At 43.1% G+C, this 27,404-nt stretch overlaps 1 protein-coding gene across 1 annotated transcript in view; it reads right to left on the bottom strand.

Moving 5' to 3' along the window:
- Positions 1-672: 672 nt before the first annotated feature.
- Positions 673-27,404, bottom strand: part of HADH (hydroxyacyl-CoA dehydrogenase) — a 45,380-nt gene continuing 18,648 nt past the window's right edge. The window contains exons 2-8 of the mRNA XM_003829995.4: positions 25,963-26,091; positions 21,274-21,431; positions 16,200-16,326; positions 12,306-12,395; positions 8,090-8,162; positions 2,552-2,668; positions 673-1,605 (exon numbers count right to left, since the gene is read on the bottom strand). Of these exons, the coding sequence (XP_003830043.2) occupies positions 1,487-1,605; positions 2,552-2,668; positions 8,090-8,162; positions 12,306-12,395; positions 16,200-16,326; positions 21,274-21,431; positions 25,963-26,091 (813 nt within the window). The 3' untranslated portion in view covers positions 673-1,486. The remainder of the gene's footprint in view (positions 1,606-2,551; positions 2,669-8,089; positions 8,163-12,305; positions 12,396-16,199; positions 16,327-21,273; positions 21,432-25,962; positions 26,092-27,404) is intronic.

The following is a 27,404-nucleotide window of genomic DNA, read 5'->3' as shown; positions in this document are numbered from 1 at the left end:
AGGTGCTTCCTTTGGTTCGTTAGGCAGCATTTTATAAGAATAACCTAAAAGTGTCCTACCCAGGTTCTATGTGCGGTACAAATGCACCGATGTATTTATTTTCCCACTATGTTATAGATTCAAAATTTTTAAAATTAATAAGCTCCCTTTTATCAGTCATAAAATGAAGAAAAAAAATCTCTCGACTATTAGACCTATGACCCAGAACACCAAAAAAGGATGCCCATTTTAGGGAGAGTCCTGTCTGAAACTTTGGATCGGAGATTTTCAAATGGGCTATTTTGTACTTAATTTTATCAAAACCTAGTTCTAGTCTAGGCTCTGTGACAAAATATCTAGTGACTTTGGGCACATCCCTTAAGCTTTCTGCTAATGAGGCTATTGGACCTCAGGATTTCTGATGTCTTTCCAACTTCAAAATTCTATCTTGGAAGACACTTTCTTAAGCCAATGATTAAAAGAAGCTTACGTTACACTATTTCACTTTGTTGGCAAAGAAGAAACAGATGTTCCTTAAAAATTGTTCTCTGTGCCCTTATTACTGCTTTCCTGGTAAGAAATCTGGCAGCGACGGCCACAGGCAGGTTTTACACAAATGCCTTGTCCTGCCATTCCCTCCCCGTCACTCCCACTTTAAAAATTAACAGCAGGTCAAAGAAGAGGAGAAATACCTTCTGCCTAAATTACCAACTTTTACTTTTATAATCATTTGAGTGTATTACAATTTTATATTATACATTTTTTTCAATTCAAATTTTCAGACTGAAACATTGTTAGTTTAGTAGAGTCAATTTATAGGCAATTTGCAACAGTGATTTCTCATGGAAAAAAGACACAGACAGACAGTAATCATTCAGATCTGTGGAACTGAATGACCATGAAAACCGACCTCCTGCAAACCATGCAAACAGAGATATGCTGACCCATTCAGCAGCAGCATCTTCACGACGAGCTGAATAAAGACACATCTTATGTCATGCCCAAAATGTAGGGCAAGACTCAAAGCTGCAGGTAGTAAAATGTTCTCATAAAGGCAAGATCCAGGTGCTGCTCGCTGCAGTGCTTCACAGACTATACCACTTGCTTGCCAGTGGCTTGTGACTCTCCCACGCAGCAACAGTGAGCATGGTGCACTCGCACTCTCAGAGGAAGTACTTTCCCGTTGATGAGAGAAGGAATCCAGGCAATTCTTCACAAAAATGACAAGGTTCAAAAAACATGTTTGCTCCAAGGCACCAAGGGTGTAAAGCTGTTTAGAAAATACACAGAAATGAACAGACTAAAAAAGGGAATTATTTCTTAATGGAGAATCTATTACTGCTGTAACTGGTGTAATAATCACTTCGATAGATTACAATCAAAATGCACATTTATTAAACTGTGCTGTGTGAGGGAATGTCTGACCAAAGAGCATTCCCACAGGCACTCGGGGCACTGGCTGGAAAGCGCTCTCAGGTGTTCTTCTCAGAGCCGGAGAAGCTGCACATCACTTGTATTTGTAAAATCCTTCTCCAGTCTTCTTGCCGAACTTGTTCTCTGCTACCAGCTTATTTAAGGATGGGCTGGGCTGATGTAATGGGTTCTCTGCATCCATTTCATGCCACCCTATTGAGCGGAGGGAAGAGAACTCAGGATGAAGTGCTGGGTTTATTTTTACATCTTGGCATTTCCAAGGACAAGTCTGGAGGCCTGCCTCTCATGTGGGAGAGCCCCCCAGGCATGGCGCCCCTCCGGCCACCACTGCAGAGGCACCAAGGAAGGCTGTGCTGGTGCAGCCACATCAGCCCCAAAGCTGCTGCACTGCCACCCACCTGTGCTGCCTGAAGCCTGGCCCTACTATGGTCCTCCTGCTTATCAAGAGTCTTCTCAGAAATCACTAAGGCCAAAGGCCCAAGTACACTGATAGAAGCCATTAATTTGCTGGTTGGATTCATCACTGGCACAGTTAACTTTCAGAATACACGTTAAAAAATCTGCATTCCTGCCATTGGTATTTTGCATCCACATAAGATTCAAAATTTAATTCTTCAACTAGCATTCTGTGAAACTTGGGAACAGATAGCTACATTCAACTTCAGTAGTCCAGTTTTAATTATTATTTTTACCCTGTCTTCAGAGCTTTTACATTACAATGGATATATTTTTTAAAATGGATGTGTATCTTGCTTGCAATGGAGGTTACACAAATCTATTTATGTGATAACACAGTGTACCAGTGTCAATTTCCTGGGATTTAATATTGTACTATGGCTATATAACCATTGGTGGAAACTGGGTGAAGGGCACACACACAAGACCTGTCTGTGCTATATTTGTAACTTCCTGTGAATCCATAAAGGTTTTTTTTTCTTCAAGGTCACCCTGTTAAAGAGACACTAGACAGTCACATTCTTCCTTCTCCTGACATCTGTTCATGAATTCTCAACCTGGTGAGGCAGGATTTTGGAAGGTCTTTATTAAGACCCCTGCTAACTTTTTTTAAAAAGGCATTATAATTTACAGTTCAGAAAAACTACCTCAATTAAAGACAACAAAAAATTCCAATTCCTACCATCCACGATGAACTTCGTAGTATCCAGTCCGACATAATCTAGAAGCTCAAATGGGCCCATGGGGTAACCGGCTCCTAATTTCATAGCAGTGTCAATGTCTTCTTTGGATGCGTCACCTAAGGAGAAAACGGCAGCACTGGGTCACCACCACCTTTCCTTGAATTCTCCCTATCACGGGATTAGCCCCAGAATTACTAGAATTTTATATGCTTGCACAATAAAAAAAAATGCCTAGACTGAGACTTTCTGGCTTGGGTAAGATTTCCTCTCTAAAGTACATGCCAAAGAGGTCATAAGACTTTGTTTTTTTTTGAGACAGTCTTGCTCTGTCACCCAAGCTGGAGTGCAATGGCACGATCTTAGCTCGCTGCAACCTCCGCCTCCTGGGTTCAAGTGATTCTCCTGCCTCAGCCTCCCAAGTGGCTGAGACTACAGGTGTGCGCCCCCACACAAGGCTAATATTTATATTTTTAGTAGAGATAGGGTTTCACCATTTGGCCAGTCTGGGCTCAAACTCCCAACCTCAAGTGATCCTCCCGTCTCAGCTTCCCAAAGTGCTAAGATTACAGGTGTAAGCCACAGTGTGTGGCCCAAGATTTTCAAAGCTACGCACCACTGAGGTGAATTTTGGAGTACTGATACCCTGTTCATGGAGACAGAAGTCTCCATGCCCGAAACTTCAGCTACTTTCAAATACATTGGGATTTTCCAACTCTGGAATCATTTATTAAAGTATAATTTAATGCTACAGCATATTTTTGATTTATAAATAAACTTTCTTAAAAAAGAAAACTAAGCTTTCTGCTTTTGTATGTATAGTTATTGTATGTATTCTTTCCCCCCAGTTTTTTGGGTTTTACAAGTAAGGAGTATTCCCCTGGCATCACATTTCACACAAACCTTTTAGTCAAGATACCTTTTAAAGAAAAGCCCAAACCCGAGTTAGAATCACCACACGTTTGGAAGTCTGTTGAGTAGACTACGACAAGGATCAATGTGCTTTTCCCTTGGAAATTTACTATGTCCTTTGGCCCCAAGAGGCCTTTATGGAGAACAACCTGTTCCCTTTCTTTGAAATCAGAAAAGTAGAATAGTCTGCAACAGGTGGCTATCTAGAATTTTGTTCCAAAGCATTAAGAAGTCAATCAGATCAAAGCTAAAGAAAAGAGGGAAAAATGTTAAGACACTCAGAGAGAAACTACTTAAACATCGATAAAGAAGATATATTTTTAAAAGCAAATAAAGTACTAAAGTAATTCCAAAGGATTTCAAGGCATTTCAAGGTGACTAAAATACACCACAATTATTTATTATGGTTGACATTACTAATAACTACACTAATTAGGATTAGAGACGCCTGAGAAATCATGATTTGAGTGTTAGGCCATAAGAAAGCAAAGAAACAAAAATAATCATATAGGCAGCGTCATTCATTCATTCATTCATTCAACTTCTATTCATTATGTAGCAGGCACCAGAAATGTAGAATGAGACAACGATAAACCAGACAAGCACTCAAGGTATTCATGACATAATGGGAGAACTCAGATGTGTAAGCCAAAAACTTCAACATAATAAGACCGGAAGATTCATGACTCACACAGCTCTGTGTGAGTAAAGATGGAGAGATTTACTCACACTGCCAGGGCTTCACCAAAACCACCCCCATGCCTGGGTCCTGGAAGGTGAAGATAATCCTGAGATGAGCAGACCAGGAAGGGCATTCTAGGTAGAGAGAACAGCACATGCAGAGGCAGGAATGGGAAGGAACACAGCATATTTGGGGTGTGGCTATGAAGCTTAAAAGTGGGTTCTACTCAGAGGATTTCATTAGGAAGCCCCGCAGCTTCTGTGCTGGTAGAGCCCTGGAATGCTGGAAGTGCCGGCCTCACAGGCTCCTCAGGCTTGGGATATGCTCCCTGTGCCTAGGTGCTGCCCTCAGACAGCTTCGGGGCTCAGTCTCTCACTTCCTCCAGGCCTCTGCTCAGGTGTCATACTTCTGAGAGCCTCTTCTCCTCCCTGCATATATAAAAAAAGCAACTCCCTGCACTAAAGAAAAGGCCAGGACACTAGGACAAGACTCTTGCCACCCCTTACTATCTTCTTCTCCACAATTACTCATCACAACCTAACATGCTTATGTACTGGTTCATTCATTACTGGCAGTCTCCCTGGGACAGAAATCTGACAGCATAATGGTTGCAACTCAGCTAAAGCCATTTAATGAAATCTATATTCAAGGACAGGACAATTAACCCTAGAAGCAACGCTGTAATTCCATATTCAGAGACTCACTTGAGGACTGTTTTATTTCAAGAAATAATATGAAGATACAGCACATGATAGAAAAATATCTAAATAACTCTACAAAGTCAGCACAACTCTAAAAATCGTGTTCTCAATAATGCAGAGCAAAAGAGGCAAACTTTCAGAAACAGAGAAACAAAATACAGAGATTGGTGTGCCAAGTGACAGTTAGATGTGGAATCATGTTTTAAACTAATAATTCCTAAACTTCTTTAGAATCAAGTACTTCTGACAATCAGACACCCTCTCCATAAAAAATGCACATATACCCCAAATTCTGCATCAACTTTAGGAGGTTCATTGGACACCCTCTCCTACCTCCCTCCAGTTAAGAGCCCCTAACTCCAGACAAGACAGCAAAGGAAAGCTTCCTCAGTGAACTCCAGATCAGCACAGCTGAGGGCCTGGGACTTGCCCAACATCTGCTTCTTTGTCTGGCTCAGCAGCACCACCTGCCAACCATTCTTAGCATGAACAACAGAGGCACTTAGCAACAACTCAGAAACAGCATTTTTACTCATCAGCAGCTGCCTATGTGCCCGCCCTACACAGCACCTTGGGGCATATGAAGATGAGGAGGAGCCAGAGTGCCCCAGAAAAGAGAGTATAGTAAGGGAAAGAAAACACCTGCCATGCCACAGGGAAGACAGTGACAAGTGACCCAAGGGAGAGCCAAAGCAAGAACAGTTGTGATGACAGAGATGATGTCCAGCTGGGAGTTCTGCAGACACTCAGGTGGGGCAACGTGGGAATGGCGGGAGTAGTTGGCGGTGATAACAGCAGGGGCAGAGGGTGGCCAGAAGGAAGGCTCTCTGGCAGAGCTTGTAGATGGCAGGAAACCAGAGAACCACTGAGCCTGTCTTGAGCAGGGGCGACAATGTGAGCAAGATGTCACATGGTGACTGGGGGGCAGGCTCATGGTCCTCCCAGGCCTGTTGCCAGCAGAGCCCTCCTGAGAAGAGCTGACCATTTGGCCCCACCATCCTGCCCACACTGGCCATTAGGAGTGGGTGCCTGGCAAGGGCAGCAGTCCACTGTCAGACACAGCCTATCCAGCCTCTGTCCCTCTGACTCACAGGAGTGACAGTGACTGGGGCATGCATCAGGCCTCAGTCACAGTGTGAACGAACAAGAGCAATAGGAAGAGTGAGGACGGAGCTGGGATACTGGGAAAGAAGGCCCAACGTGGAAGCCACAATGAGTGGACAAACAGCAGAGCAAAAGGGCGTGAGCCTCCACGAGATCCCATGGGGACTGGCAAGAAGTGTTAGTGGCGGAGGCCCGGTCATCCAGGAGGCCTGACCTACAACAGCACACACATCCTTCCAGAGAGCCTGCACCACTCAAGGCAGCATTGGCCAAACCATGTGCCTGGAACCCCAGGTGTATCAACAGTGGGGTACAGAAAATTTCTCCTTGCATGAGTTCAGAAACAGTCACAGAGCTCCTGCCGAGGCTGTGCAGGGGGTGTGTGGGCAGATGCAGTAGGCGGTGTCTCAACTTCCTGGACAATATGATACTTTCTCAGTAAGTGCAGTAGCGGGGACCAGTCAGGAAAAGACATGAGTAGCGTGAATTACTCTGCTACCTAAGGAACCTCATGAAGGCAGCCTGACTGGGATGGGGAAAAGCTGGGATGAAGAGGTGGAACAGGCATGACAGGAAGGAATCAAAAGTGATGAACAGATGTGGCAGACAAGAGAAGGAGCCTCCAGATGCTTGAGGCTTCAAGGTGGAACTGTATGAACGGAGATGGCATGGTGGGCATGCTCTGAGCACTCCTCTGTGTTGGCTGAGAGGAGGGAGCAGGTGGTGGGCGGGGGGACATGGTAAGAGGCCTAGGGTGTGACTGTAGTGTGCAGTAGGGAAGCAGCACCCACCCCAGGCAGGACACCCAGCAACTTCAGAAGCAGATTCTGAGAAGGTGGTGGAAAAAGAAGCAGAGGGACCAGCAATGATAGGCTGTTGAAGCCCATGCCCAGAGCAAGCTAAGAGCATGTCCTGAGGCCAGGTCCTGCTCTTCCAGCTTCAGCCCACAGGCGGCCAGGGATGGTGAGGGCTAAAGGGCATGCACCTGTGCAGAAAGGGACCACAGACAAGAAGAGGGCTTTCAACTTACCATCTGATACTTGGTGCATTGGAGAATGCATCAAATGGACAGTGAGGAAAACACCATTAAAAGGTGGATCTCTCACATGCTACATTCTAAAACATTACATTTTGTTAAAAAAAAAAAAAAAGACATACAACTGCCTTTCAAGGTAGGGTAAAATGCTCTGTGCTTTCTTTGAGGTGTAATTAGGCATATTTGTTGATAGATAAACCAGAAGTGTTGGTTTGATCTTGGAGCAAAAGTGAGGCAATTGCTTCCATAAACCATACAGAAAAGTTTTAATATTTAAAGCAGATTTTGAGGAAGCAAATGTGCTTTCATCTCTCTGGAAGAGCTGGTGTAAATGTTTTGTTTAAAAAAAGACACTCTCAGGAGTGAGCATTTATGAATGAAGTAATTGAAAACAATTACACTTGCTTTTTATCCAGTCCTATTAAGGCTTGTTTGCCTTTGAAGCAGACATGAGAGCTACCTTTCCAGAAACCAGGGAGGGAAAGCAGGCAGGAGAATGCAGATCAATTTAGAAGCCTGGACCCTGTCCCAAATCTGATATTTCTACAGCAGAGAAAAGCATTCTTTGTCAATCAAGTACTGAGGAAAACTGTTTACACCATTCTTAAGGTTACAAAAAGTACATCATAACATCACTCAGTAAGGACAGACTACTAAAAACTGTCCTTACCACATATCGGCCTTGTCACATATTTCTAATCACCTGTCAGTCACAAGTTTTAGAACCTTAAGGAACTTTCAAGATCTCCTAGCCTAGTGATTTTTACATTATGATTATTTTTAAAAGCAGTAAACCTTTTAATCAAAAGCAGAGATCCAGGATATCAATCTGGGCCGGCCATGCAATTGCTCTGGCTGGGACTGTAGTGGGGGTGGTGGGAGTTCCAGAAACCTTTCTCAGAGGCCTCACAGGGAAGCCAGGAGGCCCTGGGAAAACAGTGAAAAAGGTACCAGGGCTCAGGGTGCAGCTGAGCTCACAAAGCTAGAAAACAGACACTGCTTCCTCCATTGTGCACGGCCCGACCCCTCCTAGAGACACTGAGAATTCCAGACAGTGGCGCCAGGAGCGGAGGCCTGCTGCTCCTGGCCTGGGTCAGAAGGATACCTCGTTCATACAGCCTGATTGCTTCCATGAGGTATGGAACCAGGAGGCGGTTCACAATAAACCCAGGAGTGTCCTGTTTTGGGAGAGAGAAAAACAAAAAACTAGTAAACTTTCATTAAATGGTATCTTTTGTGAAGTCACCAAATTGCCCCTTCTTACCCTGGATCATGTTTGCCCCCATTTATCAAGCTGTACATTTTCAAAATTTTCAGCATGGCCTTATTTCTATCTCATATGACAATTTATCCAACAATCATAGTACTTAAAAAAACATTCAAACCCAGATGCCCCACTGCACAGATCCTGACATAAAGACAGATCAAGGCACAGGTGTGACCTGGAAGAGCATGGCTTTGGGAGAGACAGATTTGGGTTCAATCTTGAATACTCTTGGTCCTTCTGTCACTCTGAATCTGTTTCATCATCTGTGAACTGGGGGTGACAGTTTGTCTCAAAGTTGTGAAGATAAATCAGAAAACACATAAAATGCTGTACACACAGCCCTACACCCATCCCTTTATTCCTCCTCTTTCCTCCCAATTCCCTTTCAAGAATCGACAAAACGTCACACTCCACCTTGAATGGTCCTCAAAGAAGGACTGCTTTCCAGGCTCCTTGGAGCCACTCCTAGGCTACTCAGCAACTTCTCAGGTTCCAGCGCACACTGCAGTGGAGCTGACTTGAGGGCACGTGCTCCGACAAAGGAGCAGAGCCTCTGACAGAGAGCTGGCCTTTCACGGCACACCCCCTAAGACCTCTGCATCCTGCGGTGACCCCTGTGCCACATACGCCTTTCATCCATTTCCCTTCTCAGTAACTAACATTAATCATCTCTCTGGAGGACAGGTGTGGGATTTGGATTTTATCTACTGATCTCTTCCGGGGACTTGTAGAGAAAAGCAGGTGATTTTTTTGTTGAAGCTGATTTCCACTAGGCAAATGGTGCCTCCTCTTTTGTCAAAAGGCTGTGATCTTCCTGAGGGCAGAAATCCTCACCCTGGCCTGAACTCTGCATTCTGTTTCTAGCACACACCAGGTACTTCCTTAATGTCTGAATTACAGATGACCAGGCACTCCTCACAGAGCTAACCTGACTGCATGCTGGGAAACTGGACAGTAACACAAAGGATGTGAACCTCCTTTAACCCTAGGCAAACTGAAACCAAGCCCTAACCCCATCTATTGCCACATGAGCACAAAGATGCACAAACAAGTTTTATCAGCTTAATTAAGATTATGGAACAATACAGATTTTATAATTGAGGCAAAAATACTCTTTTCAACTTCAAAAGGTTCACTATAGACTCAAGATAGGGTACCTGAGAACATGAAGCTCCAACAGTTAATATCTTCTACAGAAAAAGCTCATAGAGCTCAATAAGAAAAAAGTGCCAAGACTAATTAAATATTTAAACTCACTGGCCAGTCGCAGTGGCTCACACCTGTAATCCCAGCACTTTGGGAGGCCAAGGCAGGAGGATCATGAGGTCAGGAGTTCAAGACAAGCCTGGCCAACACAGTGAAACCCCGTCTCTACTAAAAATACAAAAATTAGCCGGGTGTGGTGGCACGCGCCTGTAGTCCCAGCTACTCAGAAGGCTGAGGCAGGAGAATCGCTTGAACCCGGAAGATGGAGGTTGCAGTGAGCTGAGATTGCGCCACTGCACTCCAACCTGGGAGACACTGCGAGACTCCATCTCGAAAAATAAAAAATAAATAAATAAATAAACTCACTAGTAATCAAAAAAATACGCATTTTTGCCAACAAGATTATCAAAGGTTTTTCCCCCACTGTAATAATATTTGATGCTATTGAGAATGCAGAGAGACAGATGCTATCAGTATATTGGCGGAATGTGAAAAGACACAGTCTTTTTTTTCTCTTGGCAGGGTCTTGCTCTGTTGCCCAGGCTGGAGTGCAGTGGCGTGATCTCAGCTCACTGCAGCCTCCACATCCTGGGCTCAAGCGACCCTCCCACCTCAGCCTCCCAAGTAGCTGGGACCACAGGTACACACCACCATGCCCAGCTATTTTTCTGTAGAGAGGGTTTTTGCCATGTTGCCTAGGCTGGTCTCGAACTCCTGGGCTCAAGTGATCCACCAGCCTTGGCCTCCCGAAATGCTGGGATTATAGGCGTGAGGCACCGTGCCTAGCAGGAGACACAATCTTTAAATAAAGTAATTTTATTTTATGTAATCAAATTCATATTTTTCAGATTCTTATTTATTAAACACATTTTATTTACTGTACTTACTGTGTGCCAGGTACTGTTCTAAATACTTTAAAAATATTAATTTATTCATTCCTCATAATAACCCTGTGACAGAGGTACTATAATTATCCTTATGTGAAGCATGAGGACACTGAGGCACAGCAAGGTTAAGTAGCTTGCCTAAGGTTACACAGCTAATAAGTGCCGGCACCAGGATTTGAACCCAGTTGGGCTAGTTCATACCCTTAACCTATATACCACAATCCCCTCATGAAGTGTCACTAGGAAGGCACATTCCAGGCACATTAATGCCCCTCTTCTATGTCAAGTATTGGTAAAGTACAATACTGTAGGCCAAATCCAGCCCACAGCCTGTTTTTGTAAGTCAAGTTTTACTGGAGCACAGCCACACTCATATTGCATATACTGTCTATGGCTGTTTTCATGCTACAACAATAGAACTGACTACTTGCAACAGAGACTGTATGGCTGAAAATATTCACTATCTGGTCCTTTACAGAAGTTTGCTGACCCTTGTCCTATGTAGTTGCCATATATTGTCCAGATGCCTCATAAAGAGCTTCAACAACTGACCCAGAAAGACCCTCTGAAAGCCCTTAGAATACCACACAGAGAGAGTTCTGGAATGACCTAACAAGAACAACTTAATGAGAACAAAGAGTTCCCATCTCTGCAGCTGCCGTGGCCACTCTGATGGAAGACTGAATCATTACTTTGTAGATTAATTATTATGCTGCTGAAGATAATCATTAGCTTTTCCCTGTACTTCTGTTTCCATATCTTTTTGTCTTGCACAGATGTTCTTTTCAATACCATTACTACTTTCTTCCACTAACAAAGCATAACTGCGTAAGAAAGTACAATCATAACATCCAATTATTAATATGATTTTAGAAATCTAGATGACTTAAAACTACGGAACCAAACAAACAAAAAATGGGTGTTAAAGCATGAGACTCCCTAACAACACTTTACCCATGGACGGGGAGGAGCAGGACACACAAGCCTGCTCTCTTTGGCTGCTGGAGTCCACCTCAACAGATGGCTTCTTCAGGTGATTCATGAACAACATGATTTTTCATGGGTTAGTACAGTACTGTGAGTTCAAACTCGAGAATATTTTAGAAAGCAAAAGTTTGCTATGAGAACTATAATGATACAAAGGATTACAGTTAAAAAAAAAAAGTAGATGACTTATATGTAAATCTTTGTAATGGTGTAGCATTTTGTGACACAACTACCCCTTAAGAAAAACTGCAAAGTCATGCATAAGTATAGTCCCCGAGTTTTGGGGGAACTAAAGAGGAACTAAAGCAAATGGAGAAACTGAAGGTAATCAAAATAATTACCTTCAGGTAGGTTATCATTTCAGCAACTGGGATTACTTTATATACAATAACTGGGCAGCTTAAGAAAGGGGAAAAAAAAGATGGAAGTCAAGCAGGCTTCCCACTAAACCATGCTGCTTCTTGAAAAACAAAACAACAAACAATAAAAACATAATGCAACTTCCCGGTGAGAAACAGGTTCCTTAATGCTATTTTGGCAGGTTGCTCTCTCACTGTCTTATCATTTATTTCACCATCTGTAGTATTTCTTGCAAAAGTAAAGCCCTCATTTTCTGTTAGGGATGTATGTGTTTACCAAGCTGTACCTAAAATCATTTATGAAAATGCAGCCATTCATCAGGAGACAAAAGCCAGGACAGAGAGCAGTCCTGTGTCTTCTACTCAGCTGGTGTCCTGAGCTCCATTCAGGTCTCAGACTATCCACATAATGGCCTTAGGCATGGCTTAGGAGTCCAGTTTCCCTGTCTACAAACTAGAACAGGAGGCACGGATTGCTCTTTACAGCACGTGGACAAGCTTGCAGTATACAATGCTCCTTCTTTCACATCATTCTATGAGAAGAATTCTACCAGGAATAAGTCAGGGTCCAAGAAGAAAAGAACTACCTCCTTCCCAAGCTACCCATACTCTTACCTTGCAAGAAACAGGATGCTTTCCTAGGGCTTTGCTAAAGTCTACCAAAGATTCAAATGTCTTCTGGCTGGTCATTGGTGTTTTAATGACCTGGAAATGCAAAGCAGAGAATTATGACCAGAGTGTCAGCAAGCAACTTCAGTAGAATGGTTCAAGGAATGATTGATCAAAAGGCTCCATATAGGCAACAAAAATAGTTTGAGTTTCAGCATAGAAGTAGGAATCTCAAGCCAGAAACAATGTATTTCCCAAAATGACTATTTTAAGACAACAGAGGCCAAATGTGGTGGCTCATGCCTGTAATCCCAGCACTTTGGGAGGCTGAAGCGGGCAGATCATGAAGTCAAAAGATCGAGACCATCCTGGCTAACATGGTGAAACCCTGTCTCTACTAAAAATAGAAAAATTAGTTGGGCGTGGTGGCATGTGCCTGTAGTCCCAGCTACTTGGGAGGCCGAGGCAGAAGAATTGCTTGAACCTGGGAGGTGGAGGTTGCAGTGAGCCGAGATCATGCCACTGCACTCCAGCCTGGGTGACAGAGCAAGACACCGTCTCAAAAAAAAAAAAAAAAAAAGACAACAGTGTACTGTAGAATGTACAAAATCACGGCTTAAAATACAAGTGTATGTGTGTACATGTGTGTATAGGACAGTTTTACAGGCTTTGTTGTTGAGACAAGCCTGGGTTCAGTTGCACCACTTACTGGCTGTGTGACCCTGAGTATGTTTCTTGAAACTGAAATGACACTGAAATCACTCTGTTCACCTCAGGAAGTTGAGGTGAGAATGAAATTACATTGGGAGTAAAGCACAAAGCCTAAGCACAAATGCTCAATAAATGCTGACTTCCATTATTTAATTATTAGAAGTCTGGAAGTATATGATGGTTGCCCTTAAAAGTCCTCTACATGGGACCTGATCTTCTATTATAGAGGAGGAGGAGCCCCAGGAAAGTAGAGTAATTTGCCCAAGTGACAGTTCTCCTGGATTCCTGAGTATTCCTCCCATGACTCCACCCTCTGCCACACAGATGCTCTAGAGGCCAGTGGCCCCTTGGCTTCAGAACAGACTCATCCTGCTGGGGAAGGCTTTCATTTACAGCAAGCGGGGCCTGCCACCTGCTCCAGCAGCCCTCCTGACCTCTGTGAGGTACAGGCAAGGGCACAAGGGCTGCCCTACTGGCATCTGTAGGGGACGGCACCAAGCACGATGCCCGGCACAGTCAGCCCTCAGTAAGCATTTAGAGAACTCATGTGTAATGGTAAATGGAAAGAACCAGATGAAGTATATATATATATTTTTAAACAGGAGAGATGCGTGTTTATTCACTCATTCATTCAACTATACACACACACACACACACATACACACACACATAAATATACACACACATATATATATATGTAAAATGTAAAGGCCAGTAAAGAACTTCAATCGGAGTCAAAGGGTTTACTTTAGACCCTTCATGGGATCTTAGGCAACTGCCTCACCTCTCTTCTCTGAAATGGGGATCATGGGCATGTCTTCCCTGTGCAAGAGGGCCGTCTGACTCGGTGAACTAATGAGCTAGTGTCTGTGCAGGGATGAAAGGTGCTATATAAACAAAGAAGAGTTCTCACTCCTGTTTTCGTGTGATCACAGCCTGGGCCATGGTGTCATGTCGTGACATCAAGAGAAGTGAATGGATGGAAACAGGAAAAGACACAGTGAAGATGGAGAAGAGGAGCAGGACGAGAAAGACCAGAAGCCACCCTGCGGGTACCACAAATCAAACAGAATCCCAGAGCTGTTTGAAAGGAGGTCTAAAAGTCTCCATCAAAACCACAGACTGAGCTGGGACAAACACTGCTGACTATGGAGTTTTCAAATTAAGTTTTTGGTTTAAAGGAGTTAATAATAGTGAAGGTTTGTTTCTTTTTAAACAGGAGAGATGGATGTTTATTCACTCATTCATTCATTCAACGAACAGTAATTTGTACAGATACGCTGCTCCTAGTTCCAACAGAGTCTGAAAAAAAATACATATATATATATATACATTTAAATGAGCCCAGTCCTAAGTAAAGGAGCCACTTAGCTTATTATACAAGTCATTTTGGTGTACACCACCAGCAACACAAGGAAGAGCTAAAGTTAAACAATAAAAACTGAATAGAGAAGAACACTTTTACAAAATACTTTCTAAAAAATAGTAGCATTTGCTAAACATCAGCTGTTAACAACCAACACACTACATTTCCAAAGACAAAAGCATACATTACCAGATAAATGCAGTTGAAAACATTATTAAAGTAAATCTACAGAATGTGCCTATCTCCAAAACACTTATATATACAATATAATAACTAAAGAAATCAACTAGTCCCTAAGTACTGAAATGTTGGAAATGCATGCCACTTCTTTGCTCTTAATCTGCATGAGATAAGAGCTGTTAAATGCTGTTTCTTCTGTTCCCCAAATCCCTCCCCTTCATTCTTCAATTTCTTCAAAAAATCAGCCTTAGGGGATAGGAGAAAATAGGAGGAAGCTGAGAAGCAATGTTAGTAAGACAGAAAAAGTCCCATTGCAAGATGGTCAAAGTTGTCACTTGAGAGAAAATGCTAAAAAAATGGTCATTATTATGACTTATTAAAAATGCTTATGCTGAGTAGTGGTGAGGGAATGAGGAGGATAAAGGAAGGAAAAGGTAGTTGGAAAAGGCAATAATGAAGAAAACAGACGATACACACTCCCAGAGAGGCCACAGCCAGTGTGTGTAGGTTTGCCTGGCCCCACATCACCCACATGGCAGCATCAGCGTCCCCCACACTTCGCACGGCAATAACTCCTCAACCTCAGAACAAATGCTACTTTAATAGTGGCTGCTCCTCAGACCCTGTAATTAGGACCCTGTAAAAGGCAAGTTGTCCCATTTCAGGTGCAAATTGCCTACTGTGACTCCAACTCCAACATATTGGAGTCTCCAAGCATTCCAAACAGGATGCTGGGGAAGCCCTCCCTGCCTCCCCCCTCCACCTTCCAGGTTTATGGTCAGGAGGCTCAAGGCTATCAGAAGCTGGTTTTATTTTTTTACTTTTAGGGTTTTTTTATTCAATATAGGATCTTGCTCTGTCATCCAGGCTGGAGTGCAGTGGTGCAATCACAGCTCACTGCAGCCTCAACCTCCCGGGCTCAATCAATCCTCCCACTTCAGCCTTCCAAGTACTGGAGACTACATGCGTGCACCAAAACCCCTGGCTGATTTTTTATTTTTTGTAGAAATGGGGTCTTGCCATGTTGCCTAGGCTGTTCTTGAACCCCTGGGTCTCAAGCAATCCACTAACTTCCACCTCCAAAAGTTCTAGGATTACAGGCATGAGCCGCCGCACCCAATGGGAGCTGGTTTTAATAGCTCTGATCACAAGGCACAGGAGATGTACCTCATCTGGGGACAACGCTAAGGCACCATTACATGGGGTCAGAATTAACCCCAGGAACTGTGGACAAGCTAGTATAGTGTATCTAATGAGAACTGCATTTACAGCATGGGCAAGCTGACCTCGACTAGATAATATGAACACATGTAGCTGCCCTCTGTGTGGTCCCATCCAGCCCACGGTTTCTAGTGCTGCCTTCCCATTCTGATGCCTCTCAGCACTGCCCATCAGCTCTGGCACAAATAAGTAAATGACATTCCACAAAGTTAACAGCCTTTCTGGATATCACTAAGCAAGACACAGGGCTGTGAAGAAACAAAGCATAGAAGCCCTCCTAGATATGAGGCTCAGGGACAACCTTCTACCCTCAGGTTAAAACCCATCCTAGGCAACTGGTGGCAGGGCTGGTGTAACACAGAAAAGCAGGACTGAGAGAGCTGGCAGAGCGGGCAGACACACACAAGCTGACACCCACTGACCTCCACAAGTTTCATGACCGGCACTGGGTTGAAGAAATGGAGGCCAGCGAATCGGTCTTGTCTGGTGGTGGCATTGGCTATGCTTGTAATCTGCAAGGAGGAAGTGTTGCTGGCAAAGATTGTATGTCTGTGAAGAGAAAATATAGTGGGAGTATCAGAGTGAATCTCTTCTTTCAAAACAGCATGACTCTTGGATGCAATGCACAAGGTGACTGCTTACTGCCACATCTGTTGTCCTGACCCATTGGGGGAATCAGGGAGAAGACACATCTTCATATAAGAGGCTGAAATCAAGTGACTTCAGCTTTTTAAAAATTTTTAAATTTGAAATAAAATTGGAATTTCCTGTTCCGAAGAGGTATTTAACCTTCACCAATCCTTCCTTGATTTTCCAGAACAAAATTTCCCCTACCTACTTGTATTAGTTAACTTCCAAGGTATGTGAGATAACAAGAGGTGGCTAATTGATCAAGCTACTTAACCAATCCCAGTCACAAACGAAACTCAGTGATCAAAAAATAATGAAAGAAAGACACCTAAAAGCAACAAAATTCTAAATGAACACATAAATCCTCAATCAGAAACATACGATAAACATGAATTAAGATATTTTCCCTGAAGTGAAAAGCTTTATTTTTCAATTGAATGGGAATTAAAATGAAAACAAGAACACCAACATGGTTCAAAAAAATTTTAAGGTTACATGGGTAGATATGGGGAAAAGAGGATATAGGCATATGCATATATAAGACATTAACTTATTTATTAAAAAAAATCCATACTGACTTAAACCAAATTTAGTTCTTTAAGGCCACAGTAAAGTGGGGTGCCAAAAGCATGAGAGGAAAAGCTTTAAACAGGTCGACTTCCAGGCTTTCCTGCAGCGCCACCTTGCGGATAAAAACATACAAACAGGCCTGGTGCTGATTCCAACCAAGATGGCCTGTAACAGGGCAGGAAAGGAAAGGATCCCTTACTGACCAGGCTTGGGGGTTTCTGCTTACCTAAAAGGCAATACTATAATCTGCTCAAATCGGGGCAGGTGGGAGGAGAGGAGGAAGAGAAGGGAGAAGAAACCAGTTATTTGGAAAGGAGGGAAAAGAGGTAAAAGGCGAGACCAGTGTGGGTAGGCAGCGGAGAGCCTTCTCTTTCCAGGTATGAGCACATCCGCCTTCTCCAACAGCTTCCAAGGTAGGCCATTTAAACGCCAGGGTTTCCTTTTTAAAAAAAAAAATGACATTTTTTTAAGGTCTTAAAATTTCAGTTTTCAAAGTTTCTTGCTTTCGTTCATTGGGGAAAATAATATAAACTATTCCCCATTACAGAAGGTAATGAAAAAAAGATCCTCTTCCAATAACAATGTGTGTGGCCAACACAAGCACTGTTCAACCACACAACCTGCACCACAAGCACCTGGAACCACAAAAACAGAGCAGGGACAGCCTGGGCCCAAGGCTGTGCCAGCTGTGGCTCCACACTCCCCTTAAGAAAAGAAAGTGTTATTTTAAAGATTAGTATTACAATCGTAATACCCCTTTTTGTAGAATGTTTGAAGGGCCATTCACCTGCAAAAAGGGGAAACTTGGGCACATTTGGTAAAATAAAGTGACATCAGAGCCCAGTTCCAGGTATTACCAGTCCAGGGCACTCTGGCACATTTTATCAGAAGGAGGAAATGATCTCTCCCCAGCAGACCTCTGCTTCTGCCTCTCCCAACAGGGTCAGGCTGACTCTGTTCCTAAAAGTCTCACACTGTCTTCAGAGAATACTAAACACATAGGACAGTCTTTTCATCCACAAACAAAATGTACTCTGGGCTGGGCACGGTGGCTCACACTTGTAATACCAGCACTTTAGGAGGCCGAGGCAGGTGGATCACTTGAAGTCAGGAGTTCGAGACGAGCCTGGCCAACATGCCCCGTCTCTACTAAAAATACAAAAATTAGCTGGGCATGGTAGCGCATGCCTGTAATCCCAGCTACTAGGGAGGCTGAGGCAGGAGAACTGCTTGAACCTGGGGGGCAGAGGTTTCAGTGAGCTTAAGATCATGCCACTGCACCCCAGCCTGGGCGACAGAGCGAGACTCCATCTCAAAAAAAAAAAAAGGACTCTTACATGTTCCTGGAAACACTTGTCTTGAACCATCTTTTGTTTTTTTCATTCTGACACTCAGGTACCAAAAAAACTACTTTTCTCTTAAATGTTCTAAAAGAAAATCGACAACACAAGCACAGTGATTATTAGCAATGGCCCCAGACCCTAGTATAAAGAAGACAAGAGGGGTGGTGGGGATGGCAAAGGATTCAAGAGTCTGTACTTTGTCTAAAGGGGAAAGTCAGGACTTCGATCTGGCTGCCTGTGCGTCTGGTCATACTTTTCATTTGTGTGTCTTAGGCTGCTGCTAGAGAAGTCATGTTCTCTCCAGGATGCAACTGTTTCATCAGGGCTTCCAACCCGAAATGTATCACTTTACTATATTTTCTTCTCCCATTATAGGATCGAACTGTAAAATTTGTCAGTAAAGTACCTCTCAATACGGCTGCTTAAAAATTGTAGCAAGCATTCAATAATGGTGGTGATCTAAAACAAAAACAAACAGTGCCAAGAAAGGTGGAGAAGGTCAGCAGCAAAGTCACATCTTTGGTATGACTATGGGTCATGCCTTCTTTTCACACGTCATATCTGTTTTGCATCAATTCAGGTTAAAGAGCCTAGTGTAGTGCCTGATACACAGCAGGCACTCAGGAAAAGTGAGCTAAATTAAATGAGTTTCCTAAACAACTCTGTACAATAGGTACCAGTGCTGCTGCTCCTATTTTACACATGGGGGAAGCTAGTCTTAGAGAGTTAGAGCCAGAAAGGTCTAGGAAATTATTTACCCCAAACACCTCAACTTGCATTACAGATGATGAAACTGAGGACCTTTCCAAGGCTGGAGGTGGTGAGGGGGTCAGCACCAGGCCCAGGCCTCCTGACTTTCTCCAATGATCCTTCTTCTGTACCAGACATGGACAATGGAGGGCAGTCAGGCCTTTCACTGTCACCAAGAGCGACCAATCTTTTCAATAAAGATCAAACTGCTTGACAAAACTCCCTTTTTTGGGGTGGCTGTTTATTATCCCAGAGGGCTCCCTGCTGGCCTGGGAGCCAGTCCCGGTACCACAAGTGTCTTCTGTTTTTGTCAGATGTCTCTGCAGCCTCTAGATGCCAGTGTGAAATGCACGAGGACACTGATTGGCAGTGATGGACAGATGACAGAAAGGCAAGTCTCTTCTCTTTGTCAGGGGCAGGGCCTCTCTGGCCACAAGGCCACCCATCTCTGAAGGTTAACATTCCGACAAGCTGGTATGCAAGTGTCTCTCTTTAGCCACTGCCCACCGGAAGTGCCCTGAGAATTGCTTTTGTCATATAATCTTATTCTGCCATTCAATTCCAACCAAGAAGCATGAAAATATAGTCAAACAAGTCACTAGAAGAGCACTGATCAGTGGGTCAGGTGTCACACACTCGAAGGCTCTGGATCCCAAGGTACATTCTGCCAGGAAGAATTCCACCAGGAAGCCAGCCAGCTAAGAAGTCAATGCTCCTTTAACACTCCCAAGAGTACTTCGATTGAACCCAGATGAAGCTCAAAACAGGAAAGTCCTCTCTGTCTATAGGCATTCCCTTCAATTACACCATTCTGTTTGCTCCATCCAAAAAAGGAGGAAACACAGAACTGCTCTGAGGGTCCTTGGCAGACAGTTAAGGACACGTAGGGTACTCCTATGCCCGAGAGTGGAGCACAGAAGTACCCTACATGTCCTTAACTGTCTGCTGTCAGATGTCTCTGCAGCCTCTAGATGCCAGTGTGAAATGAACCAAGGAACGTCAGAGCAGCTTCTGGCATAGGAGTATCCATGACCTACACACTTCAAGAAACATAGGCCTGTCCCTGGATGGACCCCTCCATGTTACCATGGGTAATTCTACACGCATCTGGGACAAGGATCAGATCACAGCAGCCCAAGCTTCAGAAGCAAACTGGGAGTGGGAGGATGGAGAACAACGGAAACCATATTGGCTTTTCTTGAAATAGCTGTGGGGTAGGAGAGAGGGAGGTGGATAAACTTGGTCAGAGGATCCCTTCCTGGGAGAAGGCAATAAACAAGGAGGAAAGTTCAAGGCCCAGGGAGGGACCCCTCAGAATCTGTCAAGAATGTCCAGGGGTCATGAACAGATATTTTTCAAAAAAAGACACACTAGTGGTCAATAAACATATGAGAAAATGCTCAGCATCACTAATCAACAGAGAAATGGAAATTAAAACCACAATGAGTTTAGCACCTGATACCAGTCAGAATGCCTTTTATTAAAAAGTCAAAACCAACAGATGCTGGTGAGAATCTGGAGAAAGGGAACCCCTGCATGCTGGTGGTGGCAATGTAAATTAGTACAACCTTTAAGGAAAACAGTATGGAGATTTCTCAAAAAACTAAAAACAGAACTACCATGCGATCCAGCAGCCCCACTATTGGGTATATATTCAAAGGAAAAAAACTCATTCTATCAAAAAGATACCTGCAATCATATGTTTATTGCAGCACTATTCACAATAGCAAAGACACGAAATCAACCTAAGTGTCCATCAATGGCTGATTAAAGAAAATGTGGCATATATACACCATGGAATACTACTCAGCTATAAAAAAGAATAAAATCATGTCTTTTGAAGCAACATGAACAGGAGTGAAGGCCATTATCTTAAGTGAAACAACTCAGTCAAATACCATATGTTCTCACATATAAGTGATAGCTAAATAACAGGTACCCATGGATGTACAGAGGGAAATAACAGACACTGGAGACTTCAAAAGGTGGGAGGGTGGCGAGGGTTGAAAAATTACCTATTGGGTACAGTGTTCACTATGTGGGTGATGGGTATACTAAAAGCCCAGACTTCACCACTACACAATATAGGCATGGAACAAAACTGCACTTGTACTCACAAATCTATAAAAACAAAAAATAAAAATGAAAAACAAAAATAAGGTTAAAAAAAAAAAAAAAAGAAGATTGTCCAGAGGTTACATACTCAGCAGCAAACTTGTCCAGCCTTTTGAAGAGCTCGTTTTTCACCTTCAGATTCTCCACGATGGCTTCCACCACCAAGTCTGTGCTGTGGACAACGGAGGCTGCATCCGTGCTGGTCGCTATGGTGCTCAGGGTCTTCTCCACAAATTCATCGCCGGCCTAATGCAGTGGGAGGAAGAAGAGAACATTCACCGGGCTCACTGGAAATTATCTTTCAAGTTCTTAGCTCTGCTCCAGTTAGCAAACTGGGTGTTCAGAGCACCTGTATTGGCCTACCCTATCTGTTCTCAAAGTGTCCACGAAGCCTGTAATTTATCCTTCCATAGCTCCGCGCCATCCATTAGTCTTGAGGTGGTGCTGACTATTCCTCTCTAATAAAAGCAGAGACTAGCTCCTATTAGAGCAAGGGCAAGAGCCAGGGTAAGAAAGCCGACTTAGCATTTATCAAATAATTATTGTCTGTCATATGCCTGAAACTGTTGTTTCCGAAACAAGCTAGACACAGCCTCTGCTGCCAAAGAGCCTGTAGTTTTCATCGTTTCCTCATTTTTCTCCTGTGACTCCAGGTTTCCACAGACCTCAATAAGGACAGAATTGGAGATGGTGCCTCCATAAGCCGCCATTTTATTTCATAGTGTAATTTGTCCACAGGGCATCAAAATAGTCATAATCAGCAAAGGCATCCAAAATCATCATGGAATAAGCAGCTAGATCTCAGCTGTTATACAGAAATATTCTACTAGCCACATTAAAAAAAGGGAAAAGACATTCGCAGGTGAAATTAATGTTATTTAATCCAATATATCTAAGATGCCATCACTTTAACAGGTACTCAATATTTAAAAATATTGAGATGTTTTATATATTTTTCCCCTATGATAGCTTTAAAATCTAGTGTCTATTTTACACTCAGAGCACATTTCTATCTAGACTAGCCACATTTCAAGCACTCAGTAGCCACTTGTGAGTAGCTATTATATTGGTGGTCAGTATAGAGCTAGATAAGCACAGTATGTCAACTAGGCAAAGAGAAACTGACACCTCCCTCCTCAGTGGTGTCCCTGGCAGAGGAGAGAAACCTCAGGAGTATAGACTTCTGAGGAGTAGCTAGCCAGAGCTGAGCAACTTGAGCATAGGGGCCATCCTTTTATCTTTAGGGTGTGGCTCAGAAACTCAGCCCAAGGAGACAATTAGCTGAAAGTCTGTAAACAAGCGGAAAATGCAGGCTATCTGGGTCAAACTCACTCTGTCCTAGACTCCAACCCTCAGCCCAGGGCTCTTATAATCTCATCTGTCTGGACCCTCCTCATAACATCCCCTGCATGGGGTCCCACTACAATTAAGAATATAAGGGACAGATGGTCCGGGCGCAGTGGCTCACACCTGTAATCCCAGCACTTCGGGAGGCCGAGGCAGGTGGATCACGAGGTTAGGAGATCGAGACCATCCGGGATAACATGGTGAAACCCCGTCTCCACTGAAAATACAAAAATTTGCTGGGCGTGGTAGCGGGCGCCTGCAGTCCCAGCTACTCAAAAGGCTGAGGCAGGAGAATGGCGTGAACCCGGGAGGTGGAGCTTGCGGTGAGCCGACATCGCGCAACTGCACTCCAGCCTTGGCTACAGAGCAAGACTCCTCCGTCTCAACAAAAAAGAATATAAGGGACAGGTGAAGAATATCTTAATGTAAAAAGTAAAGTAGAAGTTCCTCTTCAAAGAGACTCTCCTCCCCATCTAATTAAGAATAAATAGTAACTTTTCTTAGAAGCAAAATTTATTCTAAGACCTGTTAACATTCTTAAATATCTGCTAGCTGTAATAAAGAAATCAATGTACTTTATGTTCTTAGCTCCCACAATTTAGCCTAAATATTTGCCCTGGCATGCTTATACTGGTCCAAGTGGGCATTAGGTCATAGCCTGTTCCTCTTCCTTATTTAGAGGTGTTTTTACCTTTCTCAGCATTCCACAAGTTACTTCCTCCTTCCTTTGTTCTCATCTGCCTTTGCCTCTTTTAAAAAGTTCTAAGTTGCTAGCCAATCAAGACAAATACATTTGAATGTGAAGTCCCGTCCCAGCCAATAGAAACTGGACACAGCAGTAAGATGGACGTGTCAGGTTATAAATGACCCTGTCTCCTTTGTTCGGTGTACTCTTGTGGCAAAACTGCTGGCGAGTGTACCCTTTCTGCAGAAAGTAAAAATGGTCTTGCTGAGGAAATTAAATTTATTTCAAGTGCTATTTCTTTACAGCACCAAAGAACAAGCATTTCTAACATTAATCTGCCTGTGATATTTATTATTTGAATTTCATCCTAGAGAAGGTAAAATTATCTCCACCATCATCTAAAGGCCACCTAGACATTGGGAAAAAAATGCATATCAAAACCACAATGATAGCAGGACTCGGTGGCTTATGCTTGTAATCCCAGCACTTTGAGTGGCCAAGGTGGGAGGATCACTTGAGGCCAGGAGTTTGAGAGCAGCCTGGGCAACACAGTACAACTCTGTCTCTAAAAAAAAAATTTTTTTTTAATTAGCTGGGTGTGGTGGCTCACATCTATAGTCCTAGCTACTCGGGAGGCTGAGGTGAGAGAATGGTTTGAGCCTAGGAGTTCAAGGCTATAGTGAACTATGATCATGCCACTGCTCTCCAGCCTGGGTAGCAGAGCAAGACCTCATTTCCAAAACAAAAAACCAAAAAACAAAAACACCACAATGAGATACTACTTCACACCTAAGATGGCTACAATAAGAAACAAAACAAAACAAACATGGAAAATAGCAAGTGTTGGCCAGGATGTGGGGAAATTGGAACCTTCGTACATTGCTGGTGGGAATGTAAAATAGTGCAGTCACTACAGAAAACAATTTGGTGGTTCCTCAGAAAGCTAAATATAGGATTACCATACAACCCAGCAATTCTACTTGTAGGTATATAACCCAAAGAATTGAAAACAGAGACTCCAAACCAATAGCATAGCAATGTTCACTGCAGCATTATTCAAAATAGCCAAAAGGTGAAAACAACCCAATTCCATTAACAGATGAATGAGTGATATGGTTTGGCTCTGTGTCCTCACCCAGATCTCACCCTGAATTGTAATAATCCCCACGTGTTGTGGGAGGGGCCCAGTGGGGGGTAATTTATAAAGGACAGTTCCCCTGCACATGCTCTCCCTCTTGCCTGCTGCCATGTAAGACATGACTTTGTTCTTCCTTCACCTTCTACCATGATTGTAAGGCCTTCCCAGCCATGTGGAGCTATGAGTCAATTAAACCTCTTTCCTTTATAAATTACCCAGTCTCAGGCATGTCTTTATTAGCAATGTCATGAGAACAGACTAATACAATGGGTTAAAAAAAAGTGGTATAAATCCAACGGAATATTAAATTGGAATATGATAATAATCCAGTGGAATATTAAGCCATAAAAAGGAATGGAGTTGGCCGGGAGTGGTGGCTCACGCCTGTAATCCCAGCACTTTGGGAGACCGAGGTGGGTGGATAACAAGGTCAAGAGATTGAAACCATCCTGGCCAACATGGTGAAACCCCGTCTCTACTAAAACTACAAAAATTAGCTGGACGTGGTGGCGTGCGCCTGTAATCCCAGCTACTTGGGAGGCTGAGGGAGAACTGCTTGAACCCAGGAGGTGGAGGTTGTGGTGAGCTGAGATTGTGCCACTGCACTCCAGCCTGGTGACAGAGTGAGACTCTGTCTCAGAAAAAAAAAAAAAAAAGAATGAAGTTGTGACACGTTACAACATAGATGAACCTTGAAAACTTTATGCTAAGTGAAATAAGCCAGACACAGGACAAATATTGTATGATTCCACTTACATGAAGTATGAATGTGCGAGTGTAATTAATGCTACTGAATTGTATAGTTTAAAATGGCAAATTTTATGTTATATATTCTACCATAATAAAAAAATTTTTAAAAGCATCTAGATATACCACCTTGGATACTTGAAGTGAGAAACAACAAATGCCTTATGTGTACTTTTCTCTGGCTGCATACAGCGAGAAATTCTATCCAAGCCCCAAGGAAATCAATCTTAAGCAACTTTAACAAGATGACAAAAGGTAAATTAAAATTTGTTTGGGTGATTTGTGCTGTATTTCTAATTACATGCAAACTCCTAAGTGAAAGTGCGCTGAAAAAACAGCATGGCCCTTAGTCACCAACTCCTTCTCATCCCACCATGCTGTTTTTTTCCCAGCCTCCACAGAGTTCCTCAAATTCTTCTATCTCTTCTGCTCCTGGCAAGTAGAATGATTCACTCTTAGTTTCTATAAATACCATATTTATTATATCATTCTCTTCTTAACTTGTAGTATAAAAATTATCTTCCTGTTTCTTCTTCTTCCATCCTTTTAGCAAAACAAGTGTTCTTCAATTCCAAATTCTCATGTTCTTCTAGAATGAGTTCACCACCTGTACAAGCTTTCTTCTCAACCTCAAATCCCACCCAACAAAATGGTTATTTACTTCTCCTGTTTTGTAATCAGTACCCCCTGAATGTTTAGTAATTATGTTATTATATTGGTTTAAAGTTATGGAAAAATGAGTTTTACACTAACAAACTGAAAAAAAAAAAAAAAGAAAGAAAGCCAGAAATCCCCCATTGCCCTGCAAATGTAAAGCAGTCAGAGGACTTGTCTTGAAGACATCGATAATAAGAAATTACCTTAGGGTTTTCTGCAAACTTCTTCTTTGCCACTTTCCTAAGGCTTTCCTCAATTCCCTTTTTGGATTTTGCCAGGATGTCCTCTGTCTGGTCTACCAACACTACTGTGTGACCAGTTGCTGCAGCAACCTAGAGCAACAAAAGAACAATTTCCTGTTAAAAGAAAGAAAACATAACACGCATGCGCACACACCCCACCCCAAAAAACAGTGGCATTTCATATTCCACATGAATTCTACTACCATTCCATTCAAAATACCGAGTGAACATATGATAAGTCAACATTAACTAAACACACACTTCTTGCCAGGCACTGTTCTAAACCCTTTATATTGAATACAACAAATTCTTGAAACAACTGTAGAAGGTTAAGAAGTGTCCCTATGGTCACTCAATGGGTAGACAGCAGAGCCGGAATCTGAATCAAAGCCCCGAAGGCCAAGCTCTAAATACTTCTCTGTACTGATTTTAACACTGCACTGTTCCATTCAGGGGCCACTAGCTACATGTGGCTATTTAAATTAATTGGAATTAAGTAAAATTAAATATTCAGTTCCTCAGTGGCACTAGCCATATTTCAAAGTGCTCAGCAGGCTGTTCCCAGAGCACCCACTCCCCAGCCACCATCCTTTTCTCCTTGGAGCTGGAGCCCCTTGTGCAGCTTGGCCTCTTGGCCCTTCTCTTCTACAGCCCTTAAATCAGTAATAGGTAAGAATTTAAACTCTAATAATGGTGGCAAAAAGACTCCTGTCCCCAAGGGCTATTTGGTGACAAGACTCCCAAGAAAATGAAGTCTTTGGGATCAGCTAATTTAGGATGGGCAATTCCCTGCCTTCACCATGCCACCTTGGCTGAGGGAGGAATCCTAGGGTAAGGGGAATGTTTAGTGAAGCTTCCCAAGCTCACACACAGCCAGCTTAGCTTAGTCACAGTGAGTGACAAATCAATCCCTATTTCATCACTGTCTGGCAATAGCTTCAGCAAGGATCATGGAATAGGTATTGTGGCTAAAAGCAGATCATTGGGTCACCTCTATCACCTTATAGGCACGTGTAAGTGAATTAGTTCAGGCCAGAAGCAAGAGGACAGGCATGACCTAATATAATCATAAATGATGCAAGAGGACAGCAGAACTGAGATATCCCTCAGGATCTGAGAAGCCCCCTGCAAAACCATTGCTTTGGAACCTCGATGACACCAACAGTGTGCAGGAGAGGGGCAAGTTATCTGGAATGAACTTGCCCAGAGAAGAACAAGGAGATGACAGAAATAGTCCCAAACCATGGTCGTGATATAAGATTTTTGAAGCAAGGCAACCAAAACTCAAAAGCAGAAAACCAATGAGTAAAAGAAACAGAAACAAAAGAGCAAAACCTAAAGGCAAAGACGTTCAAATCCCAAGGCAAGATTTCCAAAGAACAGTTTTCAAAATGGTAAGACAG

Source organism: Pan paniscus, chromosome 3, assembly GCF_029289425.2.
Source record: "Pan paniscus chromosome 3, NHGRI_mPanPan1-v2.0_pri, whole genome shotgun sequence".
Lineage (NCBI taxonomy): Eukaryota > Metazoa > Chordata > Mammalia > Primates > Hominidae > Pan > Pan paniscus.
This window is presented reverse-complemented; position numbering and strand designations above follow the sequence as displayed.